At 44.5% G+C, this 21890-nt stretch overlaps 2 protein-coding genes and 1 long non-coding RNA gene across 4 annotated transcripts in view; all 3 read right to left on the reverse strand.

The window, feature by feature from the left end:
- Nucleotides 1-7955: 7955 nt before the first annotated feature.
- On the reverse strand, nucleotides 7956-9739 carry LOC121108225. Its single transcript, XM_040655276.2, is given in 2 exon segments — nucleotides 7956-8944; nucleotides 8947-9739. Coding segments are annotated over 2 exon segments (1530 nt in total). The 5' UTR covers nucleotides 9488-9739.
- Nucleotides 9740-12561: 2822 nt separating this feature from the next.
- LOC100858742 overlaps nucleotides 12562-21890 on the reverse strand; it is a 215506-nt gene continuing 206177 nt past the window's right edge. For both annotated transcript variants that reach the window (XM_040655209.2, XM_040655207.1), the window contains exon 5: nucleotides 12562-16850. In XM_040655209.2, coding sequence (XP_040511143.1) covers nucleotides 16661-16850 — 190 coding nt within the window. In that variant the 3' untranslated portion in view covers nucleotides 12562-16660. The remainder of the gene's footprint in view (nucleotides 16851-21890) is intronic.
- LOC124417485 lies at nucleotides 17302-21818 on the reverse strand. The gene is made up of 2 exons (XR_006932316.1): nucleotides 21616-21818; nucleotides 17302-21310 (listed from the first exon to the last, which is right to left on the reverse strand). It is a non-coding gene; the product is annotated as an uncharacterized LOC124417485 (long non-coding RNA).

Genomic DNA, 21890 nt, shown 5'->3' on the forward strand with positions numbered 1-21890 from the left:
AAGCATCTTGCGGGGGCACGGGATGTACGGGACAGGCCTCTCCCTAAGCATAGAGAGAGAGTGCTATCGTGCTGACCTTGATGCAGAGAAAACAGGAGAAGAAGAAGGATGAGAAAAGAATGTGGAGACAGCCAAATAGGGCACGGTGTTGTCTGGTATGAACCAATCAGAGTGGGACATGACAGCACGGTTTTGTAGGTAAAAATGTATATAAGCTGTGTTTTAGTAGTGAACAGGGGCCATTTTACCGCTCATCATATTGGTGTCACCTCGGTATATGGCCAAGCCGCAGGCTCCCCTAAGCAACGAACATCACGGTTGCCTGCGAAAGGCAACAGCAGGCTCCTGTGCATCTTTCTGCGGAGCAGCGCTAGTGCCTCCAGGTGCTTGGCGACAAGCTTCTGTCTGCCTATGTGGATCACTGTTTCCTGGACATTCCCACTGGGGTGCTGGTTGTCAGTCATACCGATTTCCCCTTCACCCTGCTGTGTCAATGGTTGTTGTGCCATAAAGAAACGGGGGAAAGACTGCCCACTGACAACCCTCGAGGTGGCACAACAACAACAATGGCAGTGGCAATGATTGCTAAGGTGAAGGTCGTGGAACGGGTCAGCATCTTGGAGTGGGTTTTCTTACCCCATACTCCGCCTAGGAGTGTCTGGGAACGGACAGCAGCATTAGCATACCTAATAAAGAAAGCGCAGCACCGGACAGTAGAAATCAGCAGGCAGGAACCAGCATTCATAAGTTTGCCCTTGAAAGCGGACATGCAGGAATGGATGCTGCATAACTCTGAGCATCTACAGCATGCATTGCTAGGTTTCATGGGTGCAGTAAGTGACTGTTTTCCGACAGACCCGCGCCTACTGGTCATAGCGAAGCAGCGTTAGCTAAACCACCCAAAGGTATCAGACAGGCCAATTGATAGCATGACTGTGTATTCTGATGCTGGAAAATGGACTTGTAGGGCAGCATGTGCCTGGCTTGAGGCGGGCAAGTGGCAGAGTCATATTTTAGAGGGAGTAAAAGGAGACTCCTTGCAGACTCTGGAACTCGCAGCAGTGGCATGGGCTCTCACCAGGTGGCGAGATCAGCGTGTAAATATAGTATCAGATGCCTTATATGTGGTAGGAGTAGTGCTACGTATAGAGCAAGCTTTGATTAAGCTCCCCCAGAACCCAAGTCTAGCACAACTCTTTTTACAGGTTAGGCGGGCAATAGATGATCGCTCTGAGCCTTGTAGCATCCTGCATATCAGGAGTCACCTAGGGACCCAGGGTCTAGGAGAGGGCAATGCTTGTGCTGATGTACTTGTCAGTACACATGCCCCACAGGATTCCTTTCAGGCCGCAAGAGGCATCCATAACATGTTCCATCAATCAGCTAAGGCGTTGAGGCGTCAGTTCAGCCTGACAGATACAGAAGCAAAGGGCATTGTGCAGGCATGCTCTCAGTGTTCACAGCACGGGTCTAGCCTAGGTCTAGGAGTTAATCCAAAGGCTTTACAGGCCTGTGAGATTTGGCAAATGGATGTCACTCTTGCCAGAATTTGGGAGGTTAAAGTATGTACATGTATCCATTGATACCTTTTCTAGAATGGTGTGGGCTATGGCACAGGCTGGTGAAAAGGCAACCCATGTGGTGAGGCATTTGACAGCTTGCTTTGCAATCATGGGCGTGCCTCAGGAGATAAAAACAGATAATGGTCTGACGTACATGGGAGGTCGGGTTCACAGGTTCTTGCAGATGTGGGGGATAAAGCATGTCACTGGAATTCCTCATAGTCCCACGGGTCAAGCGATGATAGAAAGAGCTCATAGAACTATTGTCAAGTGATGATAGGAAGAGCTCATAGAACTATTAAAGAATACCTAACAAAACAGAAGCAGGAGGAAGAAATTGATCCAGTCATGAGGTTATCGCGAGTCCTTTTTACCCTTAATTTCCTTAGCTTAGTAGGAGATGCAGAATTAGCTCCTGTAACTATACATCTGTCTCGCTCCAATTTATAGGAGGGAGAGGAGGTTCTTTGAAATATGTATGCCCGGCGTGAGATTAAGAAACAACGGTTCAAATGTTGGTCCGACCAGTTTATTACAAATGTTAATAAGGGAGATGGGGAAAGGGGAGGACGGACGCTATTAAGGATTGGGGTGATGGGGAAGGGAAGGCGAGCGATAGAAAAGATAGAAAGAGGCAAGAATTGCGTAAAGCGGGGATAGTCACCACCAGGATCCGGCAGCAGTCCCGTTGCACAATGTTCTGACGGTCCGAGGCCGAAGGGCAGGAGCAGCGAGGCCGGTCTTGGGCAACGAGAGGATGCAGGTCAGGGAGGAAGCAGCAGGTCTCAGGTAGCAGGCCCAGGGAAGTCCGTCAGCAAACGGTCCGTAGAGGAGGATCGGAAGGCAGGAAGCTCGTGTCGTGGTGAGAGATCAGTCTCCACGTAGAGATCCGTCTCCACATAGCTGTGGTTGTTGGACCCTCTTTTATCCTCCATTTTCTGCTGCCTACGTGACATTCCTGGGTGCTTGAGCAAGAGTCCTGTGCATACCTCCTGAGATGGCCATTTTCCTTGAGATAAGTCCACACAAAAAGACCGCTTCCCGGCCATTAGCAGCAGCTTATCTCTCTCTCTCGATGCCCCTGGCCTTGTCCATCTGTGCTCCTTAGAGGATTTCACAATCCTTAGCCAGGACCTGTCCATCAGTGTCCTCAAGACAAAAGATTTCTCTGCCTTTGCCCAGGACTTGCCTGGACTTGTTCCTCAGCAAACTTTGAGTCAATGATATAAAAGAATAGTCTCTTACACCACCCCGTGACTCAAAGTTTGCCTAAAAATGGGACACTGGGCATCCATGATGGTGAGAAAAAGATAGCAAGCATAAGGGTAAAGGAGGGAGGGGACAGGGAATGAAATGTTTTATACAATCGTTACAAAAGATTTCTTAGTCTTGGTTACAAACGTTCCCCTAATGTGCTTGACATCCCCCTCAGTAGAGGAGGTTACAAAGTACATAGAAGAAACAACACGCTGTATCAGTTGAATAAAACATGGTATCATGCAAGGGACAAACATGAGAGTTACAACAGCACACAATAAATAAAACAAGATGCGTTTTACCCATGGGCCACCTGGGAGCCAGGAAAAGAGATCGAGGTCTGGGCTTTTCCATGTTTGGACGGGAACATGGGCTATTTTCCGTATACCTTGAGCAATTTGTTTAACTACTTTACCATTATCATCAATTTTTAGACAGCAAGTAGAATCGTTTAATTTGCCACAGACACCCCCTTCTTCAGCTAGCAGGTAGTCCAGAACAATGCGATGCTGGAGTATTGCCCCCCGCATCTGTGAGGCTTGATCTGCAAGGAGATCAAGGGCATAGGCTGTTTCATTAGTAATGATTTCAAGGATGGCTTGTAATCTGATAATACGGTTTAGGTTATAGATGGGCTCTCGAGCACCACTAATCCATTCATTGGGGTTCCAGGTAGCTGGTCCGTAGTGTTTGATTATACGTTGAGGGGGCCAGTCATCTTTGCCCCAAGTTTGGCCACTACCACGTGTTAGGGAAGTGTCAATAGACCTCCTGTGTCGGTTCAGATCATCATATACTCTGACACCTAATTCACTGCCATCCTTTCCTGGGAGCAAAAAGAACATCGGGCGGATTACTCCAACATAACATACCCAAGTCCAATTTGCAGGTAGTCGATTATAAGCCTAATGACCACAAATCCAGTAATGTCCCTTTAACGCTACTGAGCCATTTTCGAAAGGTCCATTCCATTTGTTGGTTAATTCATTTACATGTTCCTTAGCTTGAAAGTATGTGGTGTTGAGAGGTCCAAAAGGATGTCCTAACACATTGCAGTTCCAGCCATTACCAGTTATACTTTCATCCTTACACCACTTACATTTCCAGGCTCCCGCATCAGGCCTCCATATACATTTCTTCCCTCCAGCTTCAGTAAACAGAGTGTTGTTGGTGGAGGACCAAAAATGAGAAAACCTATGTCTCATTCCCGACTGATTGTACCATCCCCACTGATCATCCCTTATCTGTGGTACTATTCCACGAGTCCCTTTACGATAAACCCAAGTACAATTGCTAGTCCCAACATAGATACCACCAGGTTGTGTACGATTCAGACAATACATTCCCATAGCAGGATATTGGACTGGCCATGGAGACATATTCTTATCTTCCCAGTGGGTACTGGGGTTAGCTTCACTGCAGTTGCTTGCAAGCCATTTAGGGGCAATAGGGATGGACACCCAGGGCCAAGTTTCAAGTCCCATGGGTCCTCCACAGACCCAACAATTAGTTAAGTTATAGACATTTGCTACTTGCTCGGCCAGTTGAAAAAAAGAGTTTTTTATATCATTTTCCCCACCCCCAGCGTCTGTAAGGGGATGACTGACTGCTACAGAGGTCACAGCCCAGATTAACAAAAATAACGTTTTACCCGAGTGTTGCATAGATAATCACCAAAACACCAATAATTAAGATCTGCTGCTACTGTGTTCAACTAGAGTCCCACGAAGGTCTTCTGTAAAACAAAACAAAACATCGACTTGCCCTCCTGGGCTTTGTTAATATGGTTAAAATGAGGGAATAATCCAGCGAGCGTTAATCTTATATTCCTTTTCCCGGGCGTCCTTGGCCCTCCAAGTATATTTGTTAAGAGATTCCATTAGAGTCAGGGGTACTGGCCCTACATGAGGCAAGTCGACCAACACAGGTTGGCCAGGGGAATAAGAAGGTTCTTCTAACTTATCTGGATTAAGAGTAATTGGGAGAAGTGGTGGGGCCTTGGGGTAGAAAGCGTTGAATCGAGGACAGCCATTAATTCCCCAGCGATCATTTACCGTTCTGACCGCATCAGAGGTGCGGGTGGACCAATTGGTTTTTTCCGGTTTCAGAAATTTCTTAAGGAGGCCATTGGATCGTTCCACAATGCCATTAGCCTGCGGGTAGTAGGGGGTGTGAAAGATCCAATGAATGCCTTCCTCCCTGGCCCATTCTTGAACTACCCCTGAGGTGAAGTGAGAGCCGTTATCTGATTGGATGGAAGTGGGTTTTGGAAGAATGCTAAACCATTTCTTTAGTGCCTTTACAGTGTTTTCCCCTGTCGCTCGAGGGAAAGATTCAGCCTGAAGTAGGCCAGAGATTATTTCTACACCTACTAGCACATACTGTTTACCTTCAGATTTACGGAAGGGGCCAATGTAATCAATCTGCCATGTTTCCCATAGGTGCTTTCCCTCCCTTAAATGGAGAGGAGCATCCTGTAAGGGGTGTTGGCCCAGACGGGTGCGGCATAGGTCGCAAGCAGAAATGCAAGTGTGGCACTGTTCCCTGGTAACAGGCCAGCCACGGGCTTGACTCTCACGGTAGAGATCAAGAGCACCTGTATGCCCTCTTTTTACATGCAACCACTCCACAAGTCTCTCCCAGTTGTCACTGTCCGGTTCTCCTTGTCTCAGTGGAGCAATCCTAGCAAGTTCATCAGCTCTGTTGTTCCAATGACTAACAGGGGTCCCATCCTCCTGGTGTGCTGCAACCCATGCAACAGAAAATTGTCCCTTTTTAGCAATAGAGATAATGTCCTGCCATTTTTCCTTTTGCCACACTGGGATACGGTTAACTTCCCAGTTATTTTTCTCCCAAAAGGGAAGCCACTCTGTGCAGCCTTTGAAGACGGCATACAAGTCAGTATAAATATGCACACGTGTAGTGGACTCTGATTCGTGTTGGAACACACTCCATACTGCTACTAGCTCCCCAACCTGAGCACTCCCCTCCCCCTCAGTGATAATAGTGAGGTCAGTCCCTATCTGTAGGGCCACTGCTCGATACTTCCATACTTTTCCTTCACGCTTGGAGGAGGCATCTGTGAACCAGACATTTTGTAACTGATCTGAATATGGGGGAGCAACCTGGACAACAGAGGGAAGGTCAGTATCAGTGGTAGACAGAATATCATCCTGGATGGCAAGTGTTTTCGGGGCACCCTCTGTGACTTTAAAGATATTACAATAATGTTCAATTTGAGCATACCACTTTCGGACAGAAGCTCGCTGTGCCACCCTGTCAGGGGGAGAGGTGCCAGAGATCACAGACTTGATAACCTTAAATGGGCCTCTCAGTATTATGGGCTGCTGTCGTATAGTTCGCTCAGCTTCTCGCAGGGCTAGGCTAACAACAAATAGCCCTTTCTCCAATTGAGAGTATCGTTTCTCTGCGTCTTTAAAGCTGCGGGAATAGAATCCAATAGGTCTAATGGGACCTTCTGGGCCCTTTTGCCAAAGATGTATAGACAATCCTGAGTGAGCAAATCCCCATTCTATCTGTACAGGATCAGAGGGATGGATAGGACCTAAGGACTGGTGGGTGATAGCTTCAAAGATTAGAAGCTGCAAGGCTTCTTCATGAACAGGGGTCCATCCCCATGATACTCCCTTTCGCAACAAGTCATACAATGGACGGGCAATAATAGAAAAATCAGGGATGTGTTTTCTCCAGAACACTAAAAGTCCAAGAGCATGCTGTAATTCCTTCTTATTGTCTGGCATTTTGAGTTGGTCTAAAGCTGAGAGGGTATCCTGTGGAATGCAGGCCATACCACCCTTCCACCAGATGCCCAAGAATTTTACCTGTTGCCTTTCGCAGGCAACCGTGATGTTCGTTGCTTAGGGGAGCCTGCGGCTTGGCCAAATACCGAGGTGACACCAATATGATGAGCGGCAAAATGGCGTTTATTAAGTTCTAACAAGCACTTATATATCTTTTAACCCTTCGTGTACGCCCACTGGATGGTACACGTGGCACGTACCTAACACATGGGGAGGAGCCTGACACGTTACATCCCGAGACCCCGATCACGCCTATTACAACATTTACCTCAGCAGCTGGGGACTGGATTTTGTCTGGGGGAATCGTCAATCCCAGCTCCTCTAGTCGTTTGATTATTTTGTCATGCATTATTTTTACTGGTGTCAAATGATCACCTCCTATGAGGATATCATCAATGTATTGATAAAGCCTAACCCCCTCCTCCAAGGGGATCTGTTCAAGTTCTTTTGCCAGGGCATGATGAGCCAAAGTTGGGGAGTGCTTGAACCCCTGAGGAAGGCGGGTAAAGGTATACTGCTGGCCCTCCTATGTAAAAGCAAAACGGAGTTGATCATCGGGATGTAGGGGAACCATAAAGAACATATCTTTAACATCAATGGTGGCCATAAAAGGGTGAGCTTGCTCTTGGATAGCTGCTATTAATTCAGTAATGTTAGGCACTGCTGCAGTTAGTGGTCCAGTGTTAGCATTCAGTCTACGATAATCAATAGTCAATCTCCATTTGCCATTTGGTTTCCTAACAGGCCACACAGGGGAATTAAAAGGGGAATGGGTGGGTATCACAATTCCCTGTTCTTTTAATTCTGCCAGCACTGGGCTAATACCACTACGTGCTCCTAGAGGTAAAGGGTAAGGTTTAACACAGGTCAAATTGGAGGGTGGGAGTGGTGGTGCTGTCTGTAATAAACGGATATTTAGGGAAGGGACACCAAACATCCACTCTCTCCCTTTATCATCTGTCCAACTTTTGCCCTTCAACATATCAAGTCCTAACAAATTAAGCGGGAGAGTTCCCACAACCATGGGGACTTCCTGAGAGCGCTCTTCCCCAGGTAACCTTAGCCTTACTGTTGCCATGTTCTGTGAATGTACACCGCCCATAGCATCTGCCACGAATATTTTTCTGCGAGATAAGGTTACACCAGCACGATCAGCATCCTCCCTTTTGATAGCTGAAATCTGTGCTCCTGTATGTTATGGGAACTAATTTAGGTTCGACAATGCAAGTAATTAACAGATCGTTTCCTTTAGTCGTGAGCTTCCTAATAAACATCCACCCTTTCACCCCCCGCTCACTTGAAAGGGGTGAAGGAATTAGTTTCCCGATGATTGCAGTAGCTGCTCTGGTGTTGCAGGGGGGGCACTAGGACCTAGGACTTTGCTTTCCTCAAGTTTAGTAGGCCATTCAGTCACAAGCATCTCAAGTCTATCTGTTGTTAATCCATCCATCAAATGTCGTGGAATACCCTTTTTCCAGCCCAGAGCCCAAAGTCCACTGCGTTTATGATCAATGCTTCGTCTACCCGTTTTTACCGGGGATGAAATCTTTTTGGTTTCATTAAGTTTTGGGCTAGGTGGCCTGGAGGCAAGGTTGGCTACTGCAAGCCTTACTCCTCTTGGCTCAAATTTACTGGAGGTAGAAACCACCGGCCCATATTTTCTTCCGTAGTTAGTTAATTCTTGGGCAACCTCTCCCCAAGTCCACACTTTGGGTCCTGACTGGTGGTTAGGGGTTACAGATCCCTCCAACGCTGCCCAGGCTCTCTCTCCCTGAGACATGGCTTGTATCTTTCCTTGGAGTTGTATACCTATAGGTTTTAACGATTCAGGAAGTCCCCTAATTAGAGGTGTCAATCTCTCCGGATTAACAGGTAACATCATGGGTGATTCATGATGTAGCTGCAACTTTCTATCATACATCATTTGGAGACAAGCAGCTTTCTGAACATTCTCCACTAATTGGTCGATAGTTCCAGTAATAGCAAGAGGGTCCCCCCTTTCTAAAGGGTTGAGACCCCCTGCCCAATAGGCAGCCCTCTGTGTTAAGGACCAGGGAGCACGATTATTGCCAGTGGTTAAAAATACTCCTGGTCCCCAGTAACCTTCAGCTTCTTTCTCTGTTAGTAGGATCTGGTCTCCGCCAGTGAGACTAACTCTCCAGACGTATTCTGTTTCAGACTCCTTTGGGGAGCGGCTGAAATCCTTTTTCAGTTTGGCCAGTTCAGTGGCCGAAAAGGGAATTTCCTTAACATTCATTTGAGGATCTAGATCCTCACTGTTATCGAAAGTGTATTCAGTTTTATCAAAGGACAAATGTGGGCTGGAGAGGCCTCTAGTTTATCTAGCCTTTCCTTCACCTCTTGTAATTTCCCTTGAGGATAAACTTTTTCTTGAGGTGCACTGTGGGCAACAGTGTCACCGGTGTCCTTACACGTTATCAGCTTCTTAAAAGCTGTTTGCAACAAAACCGAATTATGTTTTTCTCTTTCTAATTGATCCTCAAGACTCATTATTTGGCTTTGCAGAGATTTTACCAATTCTTGCGTCACTTTAACCGATTCCTGTAATGCTTGAATAGTCTGGGTTTCCGTAGAGTTCTTTTCCTCTCGGAACTCCACAGCTGCTTTTAAAGCAGCACCGAGTACAGCACAAATAAAAGATTTCCCTTTTCCGGCCCGAGTACGAGCCTCATTTTGTAAAACACGAATACGGTCTGAAACACTTTGCAAATTATACCAGTTCTGTCGTGCCCAATCCACCCCTGATACAGAAGGCCGAGCACCATGCTTTTCTAAAAGATCAAATAATACATCTTCACTTTTCATACTGGCCATACTGTTGCTCATTTCTAAATACGCAGAAAGATATACACTGAGAGGAGGAGGTACTCCTATTCAAAAGTACAAATAACTCCTTATTGCCTCTCCCACGGAGGCACACCACACCTAAAGAAATGTAAATGTTCTGATCGCGCCTCCCTTTGTTGAGGAAAGCACGAGGACAAAAAAGCTAAACCAACTTACAATCGCTCCTAACTTCCCTGCGAAGCCACACAAAAAACTGCAAACACCACACCAAAGCAAGGCACACTTCGGTTTCAAAATCCGCAGTTAATTTTAAGCTAACACAACACTTTCTAGGTTTCAACAAAGTGAATAAACTTCTTGGAGAGGCGCACAAGAAAGAGGTTCAAATTTCACACTTAAGTTGCAAGATCCTTGAGTCACAAAATGCAGAGAGGTCTTCCCGAGGAGGCACACACGTATTAAATGCAATTAGACAAGATTCATACGTCCTCGAGAGGTGCATACATAAACAATTTTCAGCAAAGTGAGTAAACTTCTTGGAGAGGCACACACGTTTTTTAAGTCAAAAAACGTGTGTCTTACTTCCCCAAGAGGCGCACACGTAGAGGGGTTCCTTAAACCACAAAATGCAGAGAGAACTTCCCGAGGAGGCACACACGTATTAAATAAATGCAATTAGACAAAATTCATACATCCTCGAGAGGTACACACATAAATAGTAAAGTTTCAGAGTATGAAGCGATCTTCCTGGAGAGGTGCTCACGTCTAAGTTATCAAAAAATATCGCTTCTTGCAACTCCAGGAGGTACACACAGAAAGTTTCAGACTATTATCTGGAAGGACAACACTCTCACGGCGGGTATCCTGCTTCGACTACGCCATAAAAAAATGTCTCGCTCCAATTTATAGGAGGGAGAGGAGGTTCTTAGAAATATGTATGCCCAGCGTGAGATTAAGAAACAACGGTTCAAATGTTGGTCCGACCAGTTTATTACAAATGTTAATAAGGGAGATGGGGAAAGGGGAGGACGGACGCTATTAAGGATTGGGGTGATGGGGAAGGGAAGGTGAGCGATAGAAAAGATAGAAAGAGGCAAGAATTGCGTAAAGCAGGGATAGTCACCACCAGGATCCGGCAGCAGTCCCGTTGCACAATGTTCTGACGGTCCGAGGCCAAAGGGCAGGAGCAGCGAGGCCGGTCTTGGGCAACGAGAGGATGCAGGTCAGGGAGGAAGCAGCAGGTCTCAGGTAGCAGGCCCAGGGAAGTCTGTCAGCAAACGGTCCGTAGAGGAGGATCGGAAGGCAGGAAGCTCGTGTCGTGGTGAGAGATCAGTCTCCACGTAGAGATCCGTCTCCACATAGCTGTGGTTGTTGGACCCTCTTTTATCCTCCATTTTCTGCTGCCTACGTGACATTCCTGGGTGCTTGAGCAAGAGTCCTGTGCATACCGCCTGAGATGGCCATTTTCCTTGAGATAAGTCCACACAAAAAGACCGCTTCCCGGCCATTAGCAGCAGCTTATCTCTCTCTCTCGATGCCCCTGGCCTTGTCCATCTGTGCTCCTTAGAGGATTTCACAATCCTTAGCCAGGACCTGTCCATCAGTGTCCTCAAGACAAAAGATTTCTCTGCCTTTGCCCAGGACTTGCCTGGACTTGTTCCTCAGCAAACTTTGAGTCAATGATATAAAAGAATAGTCTCTTACAACATCATAGTCAGATTCGTATGCAGTCTACTCCCTCAGTGAAGGTTCAATATAGGACCCCTACCACCGTCATGTGGGAGGGTCCTGCTCCGCTACTGTTTAATGGTAGAGGTTATAGTTGTGTCTCCACAGGATCTGGCCCATTATGGGTTCCCAGTAAATGGACCAAGCCAGCCCCAAACATCAACAATTCATCTCCACCCAACATCAACAACAGCAACTCCAGCGAGCAATAGCCGCACGGTGTACAGACATCATACATAGTGTCATGACTCCTGATCTGTGATCAGTATTCCTTCAGCAAATCACAGAAAGCATCTCATTGGGAAGACCTCTTAGATATTGGGATCTGCCAGGAGCAATTTACAGTTACAAGAATCAGAAGTGCACTAACTGTGGGGGTCGGGTACAGTTATTGATCCAGTGTGGGGGCTGTGATATTCTTATTCATCAGGATACTGAAGCTGTGGTTAATTCTGGTGTATTGTGTAGTCTTTGCTGTTAGCTTACTGACGAGGAACGCTTTGTAGAAGTGTGCAACACAAATCTATTGTATTCTTACTGACAGGAATTGGTGTGCTGATAATCGTGCCTTGCTTACTGCAATGCTTGCAAAACATGGTTCAAGATGCAATTCATGCTGCCTGGCTTGTGCAAAAAGAAAAAGGGGGAATTGTAAGAGAGTGGCTCAGGGAACAAGGATTTGTGAGCTCGAGTGCTACGTGCACAACCCAGGCTATGAGGCCTTGAAGCTGTCAAAGCAGGAAGAAAAACTGAGGCTTCAGTTAAGGGGGTAGCTAGCCTGGGAAGAGATCAAGACAGTGGAATGTGAAGAACAGTGAAAAAAGCCATGTGATGATTAATGCTGTACCAATATCTATGCGAGCAAGACGCGTGATTTCTGTATGCTAACCAATCATAAGTTGCCGTGAGCACCCTGTATTTCTGTATAAGTATGAGCTGATTCGGGCAATAAATCGGAGTTCCACCATTACTTCTGTGAAGACGTGTGGTTCATCCGGGCAACCTTCCTTCAATTCCCAGTTTAGCACAGTAAAGTTATGCTTACTGTCCTTCTTGTTAGTTGAGGTAGTAGACTGATAGTAAATTTGGTGGATCCCCAAATGTTGTTTACCTCTTGAGGTCTGCAGGAATTGAACCTGATGAGGATGGAGGTGGCAGAGAAACCACATCGCTACAAGTGATGAGCAGAGCATTGCCCAAAGAGCTGCTCCTGCCCTGGGCTGGGGCTTTTGTGATCAGGAACCATATTCACATGCATTATGGCAGGGAACAGTACTGAATTTGGTAGCTGCAACCCAATCCCAGAGCTCAAAGGGTTTATTTAAGAGATGTGACAAAGAGCAGAGTACTGAATGAAAATGGAAAAAAAATCACAAACAAGTTGATGTTGTTTAAATAATACACTATTTTATTTTGTCTTAAAATAGTTTCAACTTTATGCTACAGGCTTGTTTCAGAAACCAGAAGGGCTCATCTTGCACAAAATATATATATATATTATATATATATATGTATAAAACACTGTTTTATTTTTTTTTTCCAAATACTAGATGGAAAATGAGAACTAAATAATGAGTGTCAAGAAAAAATCACTTTTTTTTTAAACTAGAGTCACAGATTTTAAACATTTAAATTCTAAGCAATGATTTGTCTTCAATTTAGAAGGTACCAAGTTCACACTTGAGCAATTCAGGAACTGCTAAACCATGAAGGACTTGAGCCAATGCATACTGAAGCTGAGGAAAAGCCCTTCATCAGCTCCAGTGGGTTCTGGATCAGATCCTAAGTGCATTGGTTCTTAGCCATACAATGGCTAAACATTTTACTTTCTTGTTGAGAAGAGCAAAACTGCAGAACTGTCCAGGCATCTTTTGCTCTTTTTTTTTTCTTTTTTTTTTTAGTGTAAAGAAAACAAAAGAAAACACTTCCTAGTTATCCCAGTGATTGCAGTTTTCAGATCAGTACCCTTTTCAAATTTGTTAAGGATAAAATAAAATATGTGATGTTTTAAATAAAATAAAAAGAAACCTGCATCAGACTACAATACATGAATTGTTTGAACACAGTGCACAACTGGAGGAAGTTTGGTTAGGACGCAGTTGTTTTTATACATACATGGAAGTCACATAACATACAAACTAAAAAACAGATAGTTTACATTTTAATGGAAAGACTACAAATGGGCCCAGTTTTCAGAAGTGTTGAATACCTTCAGTTCCACTGAATGGGTCCCTGCAGCTTTCTTCAAAACCTGTATTTAAAAGACTTCATGAAACAGCAAAAAGCAGCCACAATAAACCACTGTTTCAAAGTTACCTTACAGCATGTGTGCTAGCCCAATAAACTGATGGCCAGGTTACACAATGAAAATAGGAGAAAAAGATCAGCAGCTGCTGCTGCCAGAGCATTCCACCAGTACAGGCTTATCCCTGCTGCCCTGAAGAAGAAAAAACATCCCTAGAAGCACCACCAACGTTTTCTGGTCATACAACACACTTATCACTTTCAACTGGAATAGCAGTCCCTTACCTAATTGTTCTGTAAAGTGCAGTCAATAACCTTTCTGCTTATTCAGGAAAATCTCTTTGTTACTAACCGTATCAACATGACTTTTTTATTATTATGTGACAACATAGGCAATTGGGATTTGGTGGTCTTTTTTTTTCCCTTTTTTTTTTTTTTTTTTTTTTTTTTTTTTTTTTTGCTCACAGAGAAAATTATTGGAAGCCAAATAAATTTAAAAACTAGCCAACACAAAAAGGAAACAGAACTTCCCATGATCTAAATACCCTCTGTTCAGTCTTAAAAGGCAAAAATCTGCCAACAGAGCTGTATAAAATTTCCATTAAAAACATTTTGAATACAAAGGAACATTTTAATTGTACAATAGACATTTAAAGTGACTATCATCTTGTTTAAGTCAAATCTTTGGTATTTTCCTGGAAAATGTCCCAAAATGATAAGGGCCAAGAATTTCCATATATGCTACAGAAGCTAGAGCCCACTGAAGTAAGCAGTTCCACTGATTCTGGTCAAGCCATTATTCTAGTAGAAAGTGTTTCCTGGAACATACCCTAAAAGCAATTCCAAAACTAGGATAAGAGACATTACCTAAAGACAGGAAAATGGTGCAAATCTAGTTAAAGAAAAGATCGCAACCTTACACACTGATCCTACAACACCCTTCGGGACAGAGTTTGAAGCACTTGAATCCTAGAATCACCAAGGTTGGAAAAGACATCTAAGATCATCTTGTCCAACCATCAACCCATCACCACCATGCTCTCTAAACCACGTCCCTAAGTGCCACATCTACACGGTTTTTAACTCCAGGAACAGCGACTCCGCCACTTCCCTGGTGGACTCACAAGTTTTAGTAAACTGCCAGGGCTTAGCGCTTCACATCTGAATCAGTGCTGTGCCAGACTGGGGTTTTACATGTGTTTTCAGATGGCCAATGAAGTAAATAAGCAATAGATGAAATGAAGACTAGGAGCAAATATGTTTCATTTCTGTCCTTCCCCCACTCCAGGCAAGATTCAGAAATAGGGGAAAAGTGCAGATACATTTTAAAAGCAGATGGATGTTCGGCTTTTTTATTAGTTGTAATTTTTTTGTGCTTTTGCAGTTATCAACTGCTAGACAGTTTCTACTACTGCTATTTTAAACTGTAACAAACTGTGGGAAATTATCAGTGAAACACAGTAGTCAAGAAGACAGAAGACTCAGCACTGAAAATAGTGAAAACTATAAGTTACATTGAAAAAAAAAAGTCTTTTAATTAGAAAATGGTCAGTGCACGCATTATGGACCTTTTGTATTAAAGACAGTCCCTCCTGCTGGTTACACAACCAAATCAGCTTGAATATAAATACTCCTGGCTCAGTTTACAGAAGTGTTGAATAGAATCATAGAATCATAGAATCGCTCAGGTTGGAAAAGACCTTAAAGATCATCAAGTCCAACCGCAACCTGACCATACTACGCTAACTCTAACAACCCTCCACTAAATCATGTCCCTGAGCACCACATCCAAAGGGTTTTTAAACACATCCAGGGATGGTGACTCAACCACCTCCCTGGGGAGCCTATTCCAGTGCTTAACAACCATTTCAGTAAAGAAGTTCTTCCTGATATCCTACCTAAACTTACCCTGGTGCAACTTGAGGCCATTTCCCCTCATCCTGTCACCTGTCACCAGTGAGAAGAGACCAATCCTGCTCTCGCTGTAAGTACCTTTCAGGTATTGCAAGAGAGCAATAAAGTCTCCCCTCGGCCTTCTTTTCCCCAGACTAAACAGGCCCAGCTCCTTCAGTCTCTCCTCGTAGGGCATATTCTCCAAGCCCTTCACCAGCCTTGTTGCCCTTCTTTGGACCTGCTTCAGCACCTCTATGTCCTTTCTGTACGGTGGTGCCCAAAACTGAACACAGTACTTGAGGTGAGGCCTCACCAATGCCGAGTACAGGGGCAAGATTACTTCCCTAGTCCTGCTCACCACACCATTCCTGATACAAGCCAGGATGCCATTGGCCTTCTTGGCCACCTGGGCACACTGCTGGCTCATATTCAGCCGACTGTCCAACAGTACATCAAGGTCTCTTTCCATCAGGCAGCTTTCCAGCCACTCCTCCCCAAGCCTGTAGGGTTGCCTGGGGTTGTTGTGACCAAAATGCAGGAGCCAACACTTGGCCCTATTGAAACTCATACAGTTGACCTTGGCCCATCAATTCGGTCTATCCAAGTCCCTCTGTAGTGCCTTTCTCCCCTCTGGCAGATCAACACTCCCTCCCAACTTGGTGTCATCTGCAAACTTACTGAGGGTGCACTCAATCCCCTCATCAAGATTGTTAATAAAGATGTTAAATAGAAGCAGCCCCAGTACTGAGCCCTGGGGTGACTACCGAGCCTGCTCGTGACTGGCTGCCAACTGGATTTAACTAAATTGACCACAGCTCTTTGGGCCCAGCCACCCAGCCAGTGTTTCACCCAGCAGAGCGTATGCCCATCCAAACCATGGGCAGAAAACCTCCAGTTCCACTGAAATCAGCGAGTACACAGCATTTCTCAAAACAACTGATGCTCACACAGCAAACCACTAACTGCTACTTACAAAATCAATATACTGATAAATTAAAAATGTTCTGAAGTTGGAGGTGGGAAAGGGTAGAATGACATAACTCTGTACACAATTATTTCTTCAAATTAACACACAAATTAGTAAATATAGATGTGCTTTAAATTTGGAGCTATTGGGTGTTAACTTTGGGAGGAATCCTCCTTTGAGAAGGCAAAAGCAAAAAAAAAAAAAATCCCACAACATTTAAAATCCTATTAAAATTATATTACATTCTTATGGAAATGAAAAACTTCATGAGCTTGAATCTCATAGTGCCAGGAATAGGAATTCTGAAGCTGAAGCTGTAGTAATGAATTTCTGTGCCTCAAAGGGAGAAGGGATAGGGACAGAAACACAGTAACATTGCATTACAGTTGATATTTGTGTCTGGTATCCTCATCCAAAGTGAGGTCTACTATTTCTGGGGGCGAAGACCAATTCTGCTGGGGAGTCACAGCTGTCCATGATTGTGTTTGCTGAGTGTTAATGTACTGTGAGCCTGAGCCATGCTTCCAGGAAGACACACTCTGGATCACACCTCCTGTAGGATGCACACACCTGTAGCAAGGCAAAAAGCAAAAAGCATTAAAGCTACTACTGAATTCCGGCACAAGATTCTTAGCTGCAGTGTTTTATCCCTTATACATCTTAGTAATGAGTCTCTCCTCAAAATTTCCTTGGGGTTTTTCCATTTGTAGAGGCCATGATGTCTTAAACACTCACTGATCTGAAAGTTCACTAAGCTGAGATCAGACTTAAATTCATACTTTGGGTTGAATTCTGCCAGTGGATGTAAAATGATGTTCCCTACTAAATATGTGCATGGATCTCAAGGATCCTAGAGAATGATGCTTCATCATGTGTACTACCATGCATTATTCAGAAGCATTCTGTTTCCTGTTAGCAAATTTACCCATTGGAATTTTTAAGAGTCAAATTTAAAGTGAGGCTTGAAATGAAAACTGTGTTGCAATAAGGACACAATGACAACTTCATGACAACAATAAAGCAATTACACGATTTTTATTTGGTCATCTTAACTGAGAATTACAAAAATGCTGGGAAATACTCCCTGCTAACAGTACAGCCCCACTTCAACAAAACATTTAAGCCTTCAGTGATAACAGTCAGTGAGACTGAATCATGTATTTGAAGATAAGTATACACTCAAGTGCCTTGCTGAAGTGAGGTACGTCTACTTATTTGAACAGTATTTTAACTTATCATAGTGATAACAGATACGTGGCAAATGAAGTACAAGCTAGTAACTAGAAAAAAAATCAAAATGAAGGAGACTAATTTTGTTATATGAAGTGATGACAGGAATAAATGCTAGTAAAACTTTATACATTGTACTCCAAAAATTGTTTTGTTCTTGTAAGCATTGGTGGTTGCTGCATCTGCTCCTGGCTGCATACCTAAGCAGGAGTTTTTTGGCTGCTGGGGTAATCTTTTCCCATCTCCTTGTGAAGGAGTCCACATTTCCTGCACTGGTCAAATATTCCTGACATTCACATTTTATTTAATTAAATGTAGTACAATTTAGTTTCTCCAGAACTCCTTAATTTATGCTCTTTTTTTTTTTCATCTCTGGTTGGAGAAAGAGAAATGGAATGAAAAAGCTCATTCTCCAAGCTCTAACTTATCAGAATGTAAATGTCTCATTTCCTTCTCATATGCAATTTAGTTTTGTATGCTCAGAATTACTATTTTATTGCATCTTCAATTTTAAAAATAAATAATAAAATACGTAACTACAGAGAATTAGTAAAAAGAGATTGGAACTCTAACAAATAGAGAGGATTTTTTTTTTAATTTTTATTTAAGAAGAAATATATTAAAGTATAACTGACAAGTAAAAATTGTAGCCAAAGTAAACTAAATACAGTGTTCAGTCTCAGGGACTATGGTCCATCATTCCAATACAAAACAGTCCTTAATGCTTAGGCAAAGCTAGCACTAACTTTTCTCCCTGAAGAAGACAAAAAACAGACTATGAATTAGCTCATAAAAATGATACCTTGCAAAAAAAAGTGTTTATTCTCCAACAGATCAAGCAAGTAGCCAATAACAAAATGTCCAATTAAACATTAGCTTAGGGAACATGCTTGTAGCTAAGGGGAAGATAGAAAGTAAAGGCAATTAAAAAAAAAAGGAAAAAAGAAAAAGAAAAAAAAAAGAAGAGTGTTTTATATGCGTGTTTTATATGAGTTGTTTTATATGTTTTATATGAGTGTTTTATTTTTATATAAAAAAATCTATTCGACAAAAATTAGACTAAAAAACATGACTCAGTGTCCTAAGTAAATGACAAGTAATACTCTGATGATGAGAAACATCACCAATTCACTAGCTGTCCAAAAAACTACAAATGTCAGATGAACTCTCGAGTGTCACAACTCACACCAGTCCGATGACAACATGGAGTATGGAGCACAATAAAAACACTGTAAGCAAAAGAACTGTATCCAGACACAATACTAAGCATGCAAAAATACTGATAAAAAACCTAAAGCTTTTCCAAATGACAACCCTGTCAGAAGCCCATCAATACTTCATAACTGCAAGCCTAGATCTGCAAGAGAAATAAAACTCTAAAAAGGATTCAAGCAATCAAAATGTGCAAAAATTCAATGGAACCAGTAAGAACTACTCTTTGAGAGATGGCAAAGTGGTTACATGAAAAAAGGAAAGCACCAGAAGAGCATGCTATCTTTCTTTACTGAGATTACCTTGGTCCCTACCTACTAAAACTGATTTTAAACAGCAACTCTGCATTTACTTAATTTCCCATTCTCCTACGTGGTAAACACAAGCAAGGAAAACAGCATGGGAAATGTTTGACTTGGGGACCTCAAGCAGAAGGGCTGTGTGTATGTAGCATTAGGTAGATTTACACTAAATAGCAGAGGATGATGAGTTTGTGTCACTTAGCATCAGCACAAAGATTCTTTAAGCCCTGGGCCTGCTGGATAAAAACCAGGCTAGCCATGAGAAGACTTTCACTGTCCTAGAAGCTAAGACTAAATCTCTCTTCATTCAGCACCTTAAAGTTTCAGGTTATTTTCCACACCCAACAGCACTGAACTGCATCCACACTATCTGTGTGTATCTGTATCTATCTGGACTCGCTGGAGTGCCAGAGGGAAGGGTGCCAGGGAGATATCCCAGAAAAGTGGTGGACCCCCTGCCCTGTCACAGTCAGACAGACCTGACACTAAACAACATGTTTGAGATGCTGGAAATTGAAGGGGAGGTGAGTGGGGAGGCAAGGAAGGATCTGCCTAGGAGGGAGCCTAAGGCAAGGCGGTCACCCCCACACCTTGAGACTGCCTCTGTCAGGAAAGAAAGAAGGGTGGATGTGGTGACTCTCCTTCTCAGAGGAACAGAGGGCCCCATTTGCAGACCGGACCCGAGCCATTGGGAAGTGTGCTGCCTTCCCGGGGCCCGAGTCAGGAACATAACTAGAAAACTTCCAAAGCTGGTTTGGTCCACTGATTACTTCCCATTACTCATAGTTCAGGTGGGCAGTGATGAAATCGCTCAGAGAAGCCTGCGAACTATGAAAAGAGATTTCAGGGATTTAGGGCATTTAGTTCAAGGAGTGGGAGTGCAAGTGATCTTTTGTTCTATACCTTCAGGGGCAGTGAAGGACATGGAGCGAGCTTGGAAAACACAGGTAACGAATAATTGGCTCAGAGGCTGGTGTCGAGGCAGGAACTTGTGTTTTTTCGGCCATGGGGCACTTGGCCCCTGGCCTGTTGTCCATGGATGGAACCCACATATCTCAAAGGGGGAAACAAATCCTAGCGCAGGAGCCAGCAGGGCTTATCAAAAGAGCTCTAAACTATCTACGATGGAGGAAGGGGACAAAACGGCTCACCAGAAATGAGCCTAGGAGAACAATGCTTGAGCTGGGGGTGAGGCAGATGACTCAGCTGAAGTGCATCTACATCAATGCACACAGCATGAGCAACAAGCAGGAGGAGCTGGAAGCGATTGTGCAGCAGGCTAACTATGACCTAGTTGCTATTACTGAAACATGGTGGGACCACTCCCATGACTGGAGTGCTGTGATGGATGGCTACAAGCTCTTCAGAGGGGATAGATGAGGAAGGAAGGGTGGTGGTGTGGCTCTTTATATTAAAGAGTGTTTTGATGTTGAAGAGCTTGGGGTTGGGAATGATGAAGTTGAGTGTCTATGGATAAGGATCGGGGGGAAGGCCTGTTGGGGTGACATCTTGGTGGGGGTCTGTTATAGACCACCTAATCAGGATGAAGACAAGGACGTGGCATTCTATGAGCAGCTTGCAGAAGTCGCGCAATCGCCAGCACTCGTTCTCATGGGAGACTTTAACTTCCCTGATATATGTTGGTGTTGTAGTAGGCGCTTGGCGGGGATACGTGCTGTACGGGATAGGCCTCTCCCTAAGCATAGTGGAAGGGTGCTGTTGTGCTCAGACAGACTGTCCTTGCTAACGAAGTAAACAAGATAAGAAGGTGAAGGAATGAGGAGACAATAGGAGCCAAATAAGGAATTGTGGTAAGGGGCTAAGATCCAGTATGGACAAATCAGGACAGGGCACGATAGCTCAAGTAAGGTATATAAGCTGTGTGTATTAGTGAATAAACGCCATTTTGCAGCTTCCCCATATTGGTGTCTGTTGCTATGGTCCTAGCGAGCTCTGATCGCTAGCCCCTGACGGTGCAGCTTGGGACTATGGTGGTTGTCGGTGGTAACAACTTGTGCCCTGTGTGAGGCAAGGATCGGATCGTCACTCCTTATTTTCCGTCAGTTACGTGGCAGCGTGGTAATGTTGCTGCGCTGGGGTCTGTAGTCGGTGGAGCGGTCAGGCAGCGCCGAGGTCCGGACCTACCCGGGGGGTCACAGTCGGCGGAATAGAGCATGGTAGTGTCGCTGCGCCGAGGTCTAGCCCCTATTGCTTGCGAACCAGCGTGGTGTGAGCGCTGTGCCACGATTCGTAGTCGGTGGAAAACGGCGAGGTAGTGGAGCCCTGCTGAGGTTCGAATCATGGAATCGGTAATTAAGATAATACTCCAGCTGTGCAAGGATTACTTTGGCAAGTATGTTCCTTCTAAGAAGGCGGTTGCTGCAGTTATTTCCCAGTTAGAGCGGGAGGGGGAGGTTAAAGCCCCCCAAGAGATTCTTGATCACTGGAGGTGGGATGATCTCACCTCTGTGCTCGCGCAACATATTATGAGCGCTCAGGAGGGCGGGTCCGAGTTAAAAACTTGGGGTCTGATACTAGGGATGTTGAAAGCGGCCAGAGTGGAGGGAAAGGTATTGGTGGAGGCTCGATACCTTTTGGGTCTTGGCGGTGGAGGCGAGACACCGGAGTCGGGGCGGTCCGATGGGGGCTCGGGAGCAGTTTTTTGCAGGGGCTGAGAGGAGATGGAGCCGCCAATGACCGTTGGCTTGATGGCGCCGGCTGAGCCGACCGCGCTCAGTTCAAAAGAAGACAAACAACAAGGGAGCGGATGTTCCTTGTCTCATTCCCTGCCCCCGTATCCGGTCCCCTCAGGCGGAACTTTTTATCCTTTATCAGAATTGCGTCAGTGTTCCCTGACTCAAGGGGG

This window comes from Gallus gallus, chromosome W (genome assembly GCF_016699485.2).
Source record: "Gallus gallus isolate bGalGal1 chromosome W, bGalGal1.mat.broiler.GRCg7b, whole genome shotgun sequence".
NCBI lineage: Eukaryota > Metazoa > Chordata > Aves > Galliformes > Phasianidae > Gallus > Gallus gallus.